The 14,684-nt window shown below is 41.7% G+C and overlaps 1 protein-coding gene across 1 annotated transcript in view; it reads left to right on the top strand.

Annotated features, from left to right (window-relative positions):
* The window catches only part of LOC107512003, an 88,503-nt gene extending 76,994 nt beyond the window's left edge, over positions 1-11,509 (top strand). Inside the window, exons 3-4 of the mRNA XM_036221586.1 lie at positions 10,830-11,000; positions 11,293-11,509. Of these exons, the coding sequence (XP_036077479.1) occupies positions 10,830-11,000; positions 11,293-11,509 (388 nt within the window). The remainder of the gene's footprint in view (positions 1-10,829; positions 11,001-11,292) is intronic.
* Positions 11,510-14,684: the final 3,175 nt, after the last annotated feature.

Here is a 14,684-nt window from a genome sequence, read left to right as displayed (position 1 = left end):
GGAAACTCAGATTAATGAGACTTGACTATATTTGGTCAGATGTGGAATAGCCTTTTCTGTAGCCTAACTTGTACATTGCGGTATGTGTGTGTTTTTTTAAGGATCAGCAATGTGGGTCACTTTCTAATTATGTTGGATTATTCCTTAATCCTTATATTCCTGGTGAACTCAAAGAATGATGGGTCATAACATCATGTAAAAAATTCACCTCCCATGGCTGGCTGGCATTGTCTTTTCCTTTTCCCTGTTCTCTACTTCTGTCTCCTACCAATTTATTTGAAAGACATTTAAACCGAACAGTCCAGCTAAATGATGCATTTTGTTAACTTGGTTCCTTATCTAAAGGTTGCTTTAGACAGGTATTTTTGTTCTTGTGGAACTTATAGAACCCTCTTATAGTCCGCTCTAGCCTACCATGCCTTTTGTAAGAATAGAAGATCTTTTAGCATCTGAAGAAAAGTGTCACGTCTTTGATTTTTTTCACCTCATAGTCTTAAGGTTCATAAGTACAGACTATTTTCTCCAAATTTCTTTGTACATGTAATTCTTCTTTTCCGCACAAAAGTGTTTTTATGATTCTGGTAAATCATTAATAATCCCACAATCCCACAATCAAAGACTGATTTTATGAAGATATTTGCTATTGCTAAGATATTGGTATATTTCTCTTCATTGCTTAATTTTTTTATAAACAGCTTTATTGAGGTATAACTGACACAAAATAAGCTATACATATTTTTAAGTGCACAATTTGACGAATTTTGACATATTTGCACACTTAAGAAACCATCTTTGTGATCAAGTTAATGAACATCACAACCCTCCCAAGTTTCCTGGTGCCCCTTTTGCAATCTCTCCCTCTTGTTCTTCACCCTCATACTCAGGTAACCACTGAGCTACATTTTCTGGAAATTTATGTACGAGGAATCATACAATATGCACCTTTGTTTATCCGGCTTCTTTTACTGAGCATGATTATTTTATTTGAGTTTCATCTGCGTTGTAGTACATTCATTCCTTGTCATTAATGAGTAATATTCTATAGCACGGATGTGCTACATATTGCTTATGGACTTATGGACCGACCTTAGGTTGTTTTCATTTATTACGAATAAAGCTGCTATGAATATTCACGTACAAGCCTTTGTATGGACGTGTGCTTTCATTTCTCTTGGGTAAATATCCAAAACTGGAATGGCTGTGTCATATGGTAGGTGTGTTTTTGACTTTTTTTTCCCAAGAAACTGCCACAGTATTTTCTCAAGCAGTTGTATTGTTTTACATTCCCATAAGCAGCATATGAGAGTCTCAATACTCCACATTCTTGTCATCACTCGGTATAGTCCATCTTTTTAATTTTAGCCACTCTAGTGAGTGTGCAATGGGCATCTCATTATGGTTTCATTTCCCTAGTGAATAATGATATTGCACATATTTTCATGTTCTGATTTTCACTCATATGCCCCCTTTGATAAAGTGTCTATTCAAATATTTTTCACATTTAAAAATTGTATTGTAGTTTCTCATAATTAATTGTAAATGTACTTATATATTCTAGATCTAAATCCTTTGTTAGATAGGTTAGTCCAATATTTTCTCCCATTCTGTGTCTTCCTTTTCATTTTTGTAAAAGTGGGTTTTGAAGAGCAAAAGGTATTATTTTTGGTGAATTCCAATTTGTTGATTTTTTTCTTGATAGCATGTACTTTTTTTGTCTTATTTAAAAAAATCTTTGCTAAACCCCAAACCACTAAGATTTTTTCCCATTTTCTTCTGTATGTCTGTTAAGTTTTAGTTCTTAAATTTTGATCTATGATCCATTTTTAGTTAATCTTTGTATATGGTGTGAAGTATGAATCCAAATTTTTTTTCCATGTGGTTCTCCAGTTCCAGAATTTAGAATAATTTTGTATCATCCATCAGTACATGTGCTAAGAAGAACTTGGTATCTCTGATATACCATTACATAGTCATATGACCTTTTATAAATAACTTTGACTTTTTGCCTCTCAGTATAATCATCAGTGAAATGGGGATAATAGTCGTTGGTCCTACCTATCTGGCACAGTTGTTACAGAGATCAACTTGCAATAAGTAATATCATTTATGATTATTTTTTTCCTCTGAGCAGTTGGAAACTTAGAAGTCCACCTTGATTCCTCCTTCACCATCATTCCCATACTTAGGCATCTCTCAGATATTTCCGGAATCTGTCATTTTCTCATGACCTCTACCCCCACTGTCCTGGCCACGCTGACTCTTTTCTCACCTAGACTGTGCAGTGTCCTGTCACCTGGCCTGCTGCTTCCAGGCTCGATGTCCTCAGACCTGACCTTTCTGCTGCCTCCAGGGTGATCTGCGAACTTTGTCGGTCACGTTATTTTCTGCTTACACTGTATCATCTACAGAGCCAAGTTCAAGCTTTATGTCTCGCGTCCAGGCCTTCCACGCTCTGGCCCTGGCCTCATCTCCCATTGCTCAAAGTTCTTTCAATTTCCAATATCACACCGCTGATTTTAGAAAAGAAAAACTCCTTATCCTCTGCCTCCTCCAACTTTGCCTTCTCTAGCTAGAAATAGCCCTCAGAGAATTGTTTCTGGCATATTTGGTATTCTAAATTGTTCTCCAGGAGTGTTTTTAAACTGCTTCTCCTCAGAGTCTTTTGTACTTTTCCAAAACTCATTGCAAGATGCTGAATTGTAGGAACCTCATTGAATGCTGTGGGTGTGGGATGCATCGCCCACCGTCTTTAACTTCAATTCTCACTTTTCCTCAGCAGGCCCAGGAACGATCATTGTATCCCTGGCCTGCTTAAAAGATCTAATAGTCACTTTTCAGAGATATCTTCCTTGAGATCTCTTACTCAGAGAGCAACTCCAGCTGAGGCAAAAAGCACAGCAGTTGTGATATCATTAGTGTGTAGACTCAAAGTTTCTCTCTAATCTAGTCTCGCTTTCAGAGTCATCTCTAATGGTTGATTCTGCTTCTGGATGTCCAAAAAAATTAGATCATCATCTACCACATTTACCCTTTAAGATTGTGTTTTCCCGTTAATTGAACATAATGTCACGGTCTTCTTATTTTTGTTCAAAATGTTTTAATGAATTTGTTTCACGTTCTTCATTTTTTGGTCATGAATTCTTCATCAGACCCTTTACTGTTCAGTTTCTGAATACAGATTTGGAGAGTTTTGCTTGTTATATATCATGCCTCTTGAGACATGTTGGATTTTCTTGTCATTTTGACACTGATTTACCAGAATGAACTTCCTGCAAGAACACTGTTGCAAAGAAATTGTTCTGCTCTGACAGTAGATGATTTCATTAGGTTTGCTCACTTTGGGGACCAAATGCATGAACTTTCAAAATTGCAATAGCAATTATCTGCAGCCAGTTGGGTCTGGGCATTTTCCTAATGTGAGCTATTGCCCACTCATTATATTAGCTTCTTATATTTGGAGATAGGCAACTTATTTAAAAAATATCTTTATATAAATTATAAATGTGTAAATATATATCTCCAAGTGTCAAAGCAAGATAAACATCGCATGGGGTAAAGGCTTATTTAGGTATTTGCTCAGTCTCACATCTTGCTTGATTCAAATCTTAGAAATCTTTCTTGTCACTTATGGTATCATTTATTCTTTAAAATAAAGCCAAAAAAAAAAAAAAAGTCCTAAAAAGCAAAATTAAACTAACCAAAGGAAAACTTCGGTATTCTTTAAGTGAAGGTTGTTCAAATGTGATGTCAGAAAATATTTCTCTCATTTTTATCTTAATGGCCTCCTATCCCTTTCAGAAGTAAAAAAACAGCTTAAAATTTTGCGAATAAATGTGCCTATGTGGTCATTTTCCGTAGGTTTGGAATAATATTCTTGAAATATTTGAAAAACCTAGACCTAGAAGGCAGGACAAGATCACAGCGATAGGCAACTGAGGCAGAAATCAACCCGTAGAGTGCGACATTGCAATGGAGAACCTCAGGGTTCATCAACAGCCTCAGAAACTGCCAAGATTTGGTGGAGCCCCCTGCTGCTGTTATAGGTACTGCTACTCTCAAACACTGACCTTTGTGAGAGGGGGAAGTTAGTCAACCAGGAGGCCTAGCTATCAGTCTTTTGAGCCCCTCCTTAAACATTTCTGGAAGCCTCGACTTTCCACCCCACTTCTGCCGCCCGGCCCAGGTGCCATCATCTCAGTGGTCTCCTAACGGGTGTCTCTGCGTCCACTCTTGCTTTCAGTTAGTCCGTTCCCTAGAGGGCTGATCTCGAAATGTAAACATGCTCATGCCTCTACCTCCCCTTCATACCTCTGCAGTGCCTTCCCTTTCTGTTAGGCGAAAATCCGATTTGTGCATGGTCAGGCCCGGCCTTCCCGTCCCGGCTCATCCACTGCTGTCCTGTCATCCCCCTCCGGGGCTTCGCTGGCCTCTCTTCAGTTCCTCAGATTCCCTGTGCTCCTCCCTGCTTCCATTTGGGTCAGACTCCTTTGTTATAGCATCTCATACAACCATATCCCTCTCCTGCGGAGCCCGTACTCTCAGTCTATACTACATATTCATTGTTGTCTCTCTTTGATTAGGTGTAAGCTCTGCTGGAGAAGAGACCTGTCGCCACCACATCACCAGCGCCAAACCCAGAGATACAGTTAAGTTAGTAAAGCTTAAGATGAAGTCTAGGTTGATTTACTAGTTTTTGCTGAGGTCTTAACGCCACAGATTGGTATGCTTACATCATTGCCACAAAAGGGACCAAATAAGCTTCCAATGTAACTTTTATGTAAATGTCTGTTATGACAATGCAGTATGCATTGCTTCAATTCTATAATATTTACAGTGCAAATTACATTGGCTCCAACTTACTCTAGCTCAATTGCTAGACCCATCAGAGAGTCCTCAAAGCCTCCCTCAGCTCTTCTTCAAAGCTCCCAAAGTGTAACTATCACCACACTTCATTCATCCTATCCTTTTCCCATTGCTCTGCTTGCCAGGTTCTCATGTCCACTGCCCTCAAAACCACCTGAGGGAACAATACAGTGGCCTTTATCAATAATCCCCCGTGAGACCATCAGTGATCACAACTCATTTGGTTACCGGGGTCCTGGCACAAGAGACCTTCCCAAAATAAAGGAAAAGTTTGACCCAAAGATGAATGTAAGTCTCCACCCCTAAAGACCAAAACTGTTTACGAAGTTTAAAAAAACAAACCAATAACAATAATAACAAAAATATTTAAGCTCAGGCAATCAGCCAAGACACATAAAATATGCATTGCCTAATTTAATCATTATAAAAATCTTATCGGGTCTATGTTATTATCTCTGTTCTAGAAATGAGAAAAGCTGAGGCTCTGGGTGACTCATTGAGGTCACACAGTGGGGTCATGATTCAAACCCAGGTCCAATAGCTTTAGGTCTTAACCAATGTTCTATACTGCTGGCCAACACTAATAGAAATGGCTGACAATGGGGACACACACACAATTAATTTCATTTAGCCTTCCTGTGCCTGATAGACCAAAATCATTCTGTAAAGGCAATATCCAAATAAGCTTGACTGAAGATAAATAATTATATAAAGGCACAGAGTACATTGCTAAAAGTGTTAGTTTCATCATCTTAATCTTTTAACTTTATACACGTTTACATTTAAGATATTTTCTCCCCAGGGCTATATTTCTAAATATATATCCTTATGCAGACGCCTCAGACTTGAGTTTCCCTTCAGCTGCCCTGTGAGACTCCCTGAGGATTCATGGGGTCATGCTGCCAAGCTGATGATTATTCCTAGTTTCAGAGAGTATGGGGTTGGACTTCTTGCCAGAATCCTGCCCTGGCATTCCAGGTAACTGACTACAAGCTATGGCCTATTCTGTGCTATTTATAGACAGTGACAAAAATAGTCTCATCCATCTGAAGGGTGTATCTGTGCCATATGCCTACTGGCCTCCTAGTCTGACAGATGCTTTTCACCAGGCCTCATGAGGCAGCAGGGCTGTGTCCTCACAGAGACCCAGAGGCACTGGGTCCCTCACGTGCACACACACCTCTTGCTCCAGAAGCACTGAGGGCTTGGGGAGGCACCAAGGCAGGGCTCCAGCACAGGGGTCAAGGCAGAATCTACTTATGAGCCCAAGGAAGAAGGCTTGGGAGCTTGGGAAAAAGGAGTTAGTAAGACTGAACCCAATTGTCGGAGTCGGGTAAGAATCAGGGTAAGATCATAAGCATCTGATTTGAACCTGAGCTGTGAACGTCTTAGAGACTCATTGGTCTCCAAGCCTGGGCCAGAGCTGAATCTGGGGGTGGGGAGATTAATGGACACAGCTGAAGGGGCTGGAGTGACCCATAGAGTAAAGACAGACTCTGCCCCTTACTACCTGAGTGTTGTGGTGATATCAAATCTAAGAGCCATGGAGCCAATTGAGATGAATTGTGAGCCTTTATTAGCCAGCCGGCGACTGACTCCACTATTCAGGATTAGAAGAGGTCAGTCCCAAGCCTCCAGAGGTGATAGCTTAAAAAGCCCCAAAACCCCCTCCAGCAACCAAGCAGGTTTACAGAAGCAGAGGCTGTCTATTAGCATATCTTTACACAGGATATCTCCTAGAACTACACCCTGTTTAACATTAAACAATGGAAGCAGAAGTTGGCCATTTGAAAATTTTCCACCCTTAACACTGAGTACAGGCAAGCAACTTCATTTCTCAGGGCTTTTCCTTATGTGAGGGGATTGGTCTAGAAAAGCAACTCTTCTGCCAGGTGTGTACATTAGAATCACTTGGCAGCTTGTGAAACTCAGGATGCCTGGGCCCCTCCTCGCAGATTGATTCAGGAGATCTGGGAGGATAGTGGGGATCTGAAGGTTTCCCAGGTTCCCCAGGAGGTTCTGATCCACACTAGTGTTTGCAAGCCCTTGTACTGGATGATCCCCAAAGAGTCTTCCAACTCCAATGTCCCTTTATTCTAAAGTTTACTAAATCAGGGGTAAGAAAGCATAGAAGGTAGGCATTCACCTCATGTGATGATTAGGTGGCATCGAAATCAGAGGCTTTATCAGTCACGTGGTACATCCTAAGACAATGTCAATTTGGGAGCGTATTCAAAGCCAGTTTTTTTTCATGTGTAAGGCCGAAAACCTGGGGTCAAGTTCACTCCCTTCTGTATTCCCTCCTAGGTGGTCTCCCCTTCTCCCATGGTTTAATTACCATCTCTCCCAGAGGTCACAAATCAAGGCAAGCCACACATGAGTTTTATTTAGTTTGCCCAGTATTTTTAAAAAGTCTGAATCTGTCTGGGGTGAGACTGGATATTTGCTTTCCACTGACCACGGGCCCACCACACCCACGTAAATTACACCAGTTGGCTTCCACCCTTAACATTACCTGCCTGGACCCCGATTTTAGATCTAAGTCAGTCTCTCAACTCCTGTCTCCAGTTCAAACCTCTTTCTGAGTGTCAGACCGTACATCCAAATGCTTCCTGGAAAGATAGACCAGTTTGTGTACTTAATGAAAGGCCCATCCAGCACAGGGCTAAATAAATGCCAGTGAGTGATACGTGTCATTATTCCTACTGGGCACCTCACCTCAACCTATTAAAAACAGAGCTCATCACTTTCCTTGCCTTCACCGCAAGCTTCTCCTCCACATTCCCTCTTTCCACAAATAAAATCATAAGTAAGTTGCCTAGACTGGGAGTCATCTGGGTTCTTTTGTCTCCTTCATATCATCAAACCTTATGCAAAACCTCTCTTAATTCCATCCAGTTTTCTCCACCACCATCCTAGTGCAAGCCAATTATTTTCATGTGTAAGGCTGAAAACCTGGGGTCAAGTTCACTCCCTGCTGTATTCCCTCCTAGGTGGTCTCCCCTTCTCCCATAGTTTAATTACTATGTCTCCCAGAGGTCACAAACTAAAGCCAGAAAGACAAATCAAGGCAAACCACACACAAGTTTTTAGTTTGCCCAGGCAACTACGCAGTTGCCTAATTATTCTCCAACAAACACAATTGTTTCTATCTACCCCATTGTTCAGTCCTAGACCAAAAAGCTCATTTTACAAAAAAAAAAAACTTGATCTCACCTCTTCCTTACATACATTTAGTGGCTTCCCATTGCCTGAGGATAAAATGCAAATGCCTTAACAATGAGACTCTCCCAAGTCTGGCTTCTGCTTCCTCTGCAGCCTCCACTGGGAGTCTGGTTTTCAGCCATCTGGGACTTCTATGATTTCTGGGATATGCCCTACTGTCTCTGGCCTCTGAGCCCTCACATATGCCATTCCTCCTCCTGGAAGATTCTTCCCCCTACTGTTCACTTGGATAGTTCCTACACTTCCTTTATGTCTCAGCTCAGCTGTCATGTCCTTAGAAGTACTTCCCAGATGCTCTAGACCAAGGCGGCCCAGCTGCTTAGAGCCAAAGCATTCCTCACACTGCATCATGATTGCATCCTTTCTAGACCAAGGCTATGCAAGAGCAGAGACTATCACTGCCTAGCTTGTTCACTGCACTCTCTTCCATGCCTAGCACATGCTTAGAACATAGTAGGTGCTCAATAAATGTTTGTTGAGAAAAGGAAGAAAAAGAGAGAAGAAAATGTAAAGAGTGGAGGGGAACCAGGAAGGAATATGACTAACAGAGCCGATGCATCCAGTCCTCCACTCCCCCTAAAACTGGCAGGTCATAAGGGCAGAAATTCTCTCTGACTCAGTGTATCCTCAGTATCTCACAAAGAGCAGATATGCAGTGGAGGTTATAGAGTGAATGAATTCATTCCAAGAACTTGACCTAGACTATAACGGATGGTATAAGCAGCTAGAGAACCACTGTTTTGGTAATAAACCTTGAGAAACTACTTGACTTTTTAGAATACGTACTCACCCCTCGCCCCGTGAAACAATGGAAAAAATTCTTGCTGAGTTCCATGTTGTTACCACCAACCAAATAAATCAGATTAGGTTATGAGCTTGCAAACAGGAAGTCTCTATTGTCCAAAATGTGACAATGTTGTCATAACACTTAAAGAAAATGTAATAATTCTTGAAGTCACAGATACACTTAAAGAATACACAGTTTATCCACTGGACTGAAATGTAGAGTTTGAGTTCACAGTATAGTAAACCAGAATGGAGGAGAAAAGGTGATCTTTGGCCATAGAGAACCTGAAGTTTGGGCCCAAGCCACGGTTGACTGCACTCATGCCTTTGGGAAACTTGTTCAGCTCCTTCACTTTTTTCTCTCCTTTAAAATAGGGAAAGTGAGATCTGCCTTGTAGGGTTCTTTTGAAGAATGAATACAAAATGTAAAGTACCCAGCACAGCCCTGGCTGCCACAAGCTCATCCACGGCATCGCTTGAAAATACCTCTGCATTTCAATTATTTAAAGGTAACCTGGCTGGGCTCAAGGATACAGGTCGCTCATGCAATACTGCTCTCCCAGTGGGAAGAGGCACTACTTCTGTCCTGTCAGTGCCCTAAAAGAGTGAGGAAAATGATGGCAGAGAAATAAGAAAGCAACAGCAACAAAGGAGAATTCGGTGAGCACTGGACCGTGCCGTCTAGCTGAAGAGGAAGGCTCTTCTTTTCACGGTTCCCTTCTCCTGCTCCCGGTGTTCATGAGGAAGGAGCCTCAATGAGGGCAGCCAGAGGCAGGATCTCCATGGGCACAAAGAGCTGTGTATGTCCAGCCTGCTCATCTCTCCAGTGTTGTTTTTTTTTTAAATGAAATTCATATTCAGCCAATTAAAAATAACATTTTTTTCTAATTTTATAAGCAAATCATGTTCATTTTAGAAAATTCATGTGAGCAAAAAGAAGAAAAAATGATCACAAATGCCATTGCTAGATAACTACCGAAAACATTTTAGAGTCTATACTTTCAAATTTTTTCTAGGCGATAAGTACACAAACAAATATGATCTTGAATAACAAATGAGATCAAATGGCATGCACTGTTCTGTAACCTATCTTTTTCACTGAACAGCTTTCCATGTTATTAAATGAACGTATCTAATGTTGCTATGGGCGGCATCAGCGGACGAGGCTCAGGGTGGCTGGGTGCAGACACTCATGGTCCCTTCCTGGGCAGAGCCTGGAAGCTTGTTCCTGCTTCTCCTCTGTGAACAATGATTTAGTGAACGGCTCTGTAGGCAAACCTTTATACAACCCACGACTGTTCCCTTACATGCAATCTTAATTTTCTTAAGGAAAAAAAGACAGTAAGGCAACGTGAATAAAATGTTTAAGCTGTAAGTGAGTTTCTTTGGTGGGGAGGAGGGGAGTGACTCACCATCGTGTTTGTCATTTTTGATTCTGTTCAACCACCAAATTTATCTCAAACGCAACCTTATTTCTAGTCAACACACGTAAAATATAAACAGGACACAGTCCCTTGTCCTTAAAGAGATTACAATCTAGTAGTAAAGATAAAAGACATAACAACTATCTGTAAAAATGAGTTTTTTCTCTCATTTAACTTGGCTTTTCACGATAAGAAACAAAGACAAGATGGACATAATAATATTAATAATAACCAATGTTTATGAGAATGTACTCTGTCTAGGAACTGTTCATATATGAAATGGTATACTTGTATTAAATTTGTCATTTGATTCGCACGGTCAGTCTATGGGGTAGTACTAGGGCTGTGAACATAGTATTGTTACGGAAATTGAGGCATGAGGAAGTAACTCAGCTAGCGAGGAGGAAAGCTAGGATTTGATTCCAGACCCTTTGAAATCAGAGCCCTCCGTTGCTGAAACACACAGCCTTTGGGCTGGGAGAGAGTGTCATCATGGTGACCTGGAATAAGCATTGTGTTTTAATTCTCTAGGTACTGTGCCCTGAAAACCAGCTTGCTGATGTCCCCTATGGTGGGGTTCATGGTGACCAATTGGTGCACCTACCTCAGGTCCATCAGCTTTCCTCAGGTCCTGGTGGCTGCCCTGGCTGCGGAGAAAATGGGTCGCTCCGGTGCATTACGCCTCACTCTGTTCCCACCTCAGTCCACTGAGGAGCTGTTAAGGGTGGAAAATTTTCAAATAGCCAACTTCTGCTTCCATTGTTTAATGTTAAACAGGGTGTAGTTCTAGGAGATATTCTGTGCAAAGATATGCTAATGGTCAGCCTCTGCTTCTGTAAACCTGCTTGCTTGCTGGAGGGGGTTTTGGGGCTTTTTAAGCTATCCCTTCTGGAGGCTTGGGACCGATTTCCTCTAACCGTGTGTGGTAGAGAGTCAGTCCCCAGCCGGCTAATAAAGGCTCACAATTCATCTCTATTGGCTCCATGGGTCTTAGGTTTGATCGCAGCACAACAGAGCCACCTCAAGTTGATCACCGTGACCTGGCTGACGGCTTCTTTGGCCGCCCCAAGCTGGCATGCTTTGATGTTTTGGCCTGTACCACCGGGTCTGCAGTCCATGTCTTTGTGAGTCAAGCCACCAGCAAGCCAACAGAACTTCCAGAAGACTTCAGGAGCAGCCTCCTGAGGCTGATGAGGCCGGTGTCAGTGTGAACCGTCTGTGTGTGGAACTATGCCTGTCAGAGAGCAAAGTTTAGATTATTGTCTACATGATTTCCTTTAATTCCTTAGCATATATTTTTACCCTTAAAATCATTGTCAATTTCTTAAAAGCTTTTTTTTTTTTTTTTTTTTTTTTTTTTTTTTTTATAACAGAGTCCTCTAGCCCCATTGATTAAGCCCCTCTTTGCATCAAGCCCAGAACAAGGTGCTTTACACACATGGCCTCCCTGATCCCTCACCACTGCCCAGGGAAGCAGGTGCTGCTCTTACCTCCCTTTACAGAAGAGGAAAAGGAGGTTTGCAAAGCGGAAGTAATTGGCCCAAAATTATTGTTCTTGTGAGTCTCTTGACTCTGAAGTCCACCTGGGCATGCTCTCTACATGATTCTTTATCTGCAAAATCTGAGCAGTGAGGCCACACGCTCCTTGTGGTTTGGAATCACTAATCTGATATGACTCGTTAAATGTCCTCAGCTTCTTACAGTTAATAAGTACATGACACCTTTTTTTTAAAAAGATGTGGACTTAAAAATACACACCCCTTTCTTTTACGTATTTAAAACAACAAACACACCTCTGACAATTTTCTGATAAATCTAAAACCTCCATCAGTCACTAAATGCTATGCGTTGAAGTCTAAACTTAACCATGAATAAATAGAATCTTTGATGCTGAAGTCACATAAGGCCCCCACTTTGGTGTGATAATAAAAGTGGTTACTGTTTATTAAGCGCTGACTACACAATGCACTTTACAGTCATTACCTTAAATAATCTTCATGTTCCCTTTTTCAGATGAGAAAGTTGAGGCTTTAATGAGAACAGCTGGAGTAGAGGCAGGAGTTCTGTAACCTCTGCCTCCATCCTGTGACAGGGAAAACTGCAGGTTTAATCCTTCTGGGCCTCAATTTCCTCCTCTGGAGATATGACCCTGAGTGAACCTTTTCCAGTTGGATCCTGGAATGTTTTCTGAATACACAGAGACTCTCAATCTACTTTTTTCTGAATTAGTTTCAAATCCCTGCCACATATAGTTTTTGAATACCATCACTGTGAATAAAACAATATTAAATTCTATTCCTTTGTCATTTAATCCACTCAATTTCACCTAGTAATAGATGAAATTCGAGGTTTTAAAAACACTTCACACAATAATTCTCAGACTCAGAAAGACTATTAACCAGCAGCCTAGTGTTTGTAAGCATTGATTTATCTGACCTCTGGTACTTGACCTGCTGAGGAAGGTCACCAGGGAGAACTTTTATTTGTGTCTCATGTTTCAGGCCCTGTCATTCTTGCATGCGCATTATCTCGCCTCATCTTTGTGGCTACTCTGAGAGTATGGTATTATTATTATTATTGTCGTCGTCATCATCATCATCATCGTCGTCATCATCATCATCATCATTGCCCCCGTTGTACAGTCAGAACAGGCTTTTTAGGAGGAAGGTGACCTGCCAAGGTCACTGAACCCCAATGTAGCAGAGCTAGAATTCAAATCCAGCCAGGCCTTTGGATCCTTCTTTCCATGCCACCAGCGCTGTATCTCATCCCTGTAGTCCTGAGTCTTCAAACTACAACATGCATCACCATGAGCTTTTCAGGTTGTAGTAATACCAGTGATAGTTTCACCAAAACTCTTAAATTGCAGGCAACACAGTGGGGCAGTTAAGAGGGTGGGGTCCTCCTGGATTTGTTTCCTGAACCTGCCATTTCTAAAGAGGGGAACCACATGTTCCAATTTGCCCAGGACAAGTCCTGGTCATTCCAGCATCATGACAGGCTCACCCCTAAAACTTGTGGGCCCCAGAGTGAGAATAAAAATGGAAAATAGTCTGTGGGTCACTCCACCATTTTCTTCCTGCAAGGGGCTCTGTGTATGTGTGTGTGGGCATCCCAGCCTGCATGTTTAAACTGAGTCTACCAACTGCCCCTTGAGTCCTTTGAGCCTAGGTAGGTTCATATCTGTGGCTTTGCCTGCCCTTTGGAAGGCAGGATCTGGAAGAGGCTTGGTGTTATTTGGGCAGGGAATTCTGGGATGTTGCAGGGACTTGGGGCATGATCTAGAAGCAAAGACCTTGGCTCTGAATGGTCAAAACCCTCTGGCCCACAGACTCCTCACTCAACCCTGCGGAAGATCCCAGCCAGAAGAGGAGATGAGTGGGTCTCTAAATCCCAGAGTGGGCAGGACAGGTTGCCCAGGATGTGGGGAGGTATTGATGAAAACTGCTCCCCTTCAGTGGCAAAGCTATCCTTGTCTAGATGGTTATACAATCACCTAATTTATGAGTAGTATAATTTTAGGCATTATTTCTCTTTACAGTTCTCTCTTCTGCAAAATGGAAAAAACAGTTATCACCAGGTACCAGAAGTGCTATTCACTAAGGTTTTCGATATCTCCCCTCTGAGCAACAGTAGGATTGTACTTCCTGCTCCCTTCAAATTAGATGTGGTAATGTGACTTGCTTCAACCAATGGAAGCGAACATGGATGACATAGGTCGTTTTCAGGAGTGACCACATTTGTTTGCCCGTACTTGATTCTTCAAGGAGCATGGATGGATGTGGAGACCCACAGCTAAGCCCCCATACCACAGCTGCCCATGGACAAGTACCCAGAATCACAGCAGACTTTACAAAAGCAAAAATTAAATCTCTGTTGCTTTAAATCACGGAGTTGGTAGGGCTGTTTGTTACAGTAGCATCACACAGTTTATCCTTTTTCTTACAAGGACCAACTTCATAGGGTTGTTGTGAAGGTTACATGAGAAATGTATGTAAGTGCTTGGCATAGTGCCTGGTACACAGCTCTTAGTATTTATTGTAGGAGAAAAGAAATGCTGATGTGCCCGCACTACATAAGAAGGTAACCAGTTCTGATATTCATTTCCTTTCATGTGCTTCTGTGGGGAATCAGACAATGTTTTCTATTTTATGAGAAAAATCAGAGGTACGTGAAGGTCATGGAATGGAGGCATGCATTATACCTAGGGTACGTTTTGCCAGCCCTGGGCTCCAGAACTGATCAGAATTGAGAGTGTAGGTAGATTCTTTGGAAAAAAAGCCACAAATTCATGTAAATCTCATGAATTTAAGTACTGGTAGCACAATCTTTGCACTGCTCAAATTTTTAATACTTTTCAGCGTGAGCCAAAGCAGTGAACGTTGT

Source organism: Rousettus aegyptiacus, unplaced genomic scaffold (genome assembly GCF_014176215.1).
Source record: "Rousettus aegyptiacus isolate mRouAeg1 unplaced genomic scaffold, mRouAeg1.p scaffold_m13_p_5, whole genome shotgun sequence".
NCBI lineage: Eukaryota > Metazoa > Chordata > Mammalia > Chiroptera > Pteropodidae > Rousettus > Rousettus aegyptiacus.
This window is presented reverse-complemented; position numbering and strand designations above follow the sequence as displayed.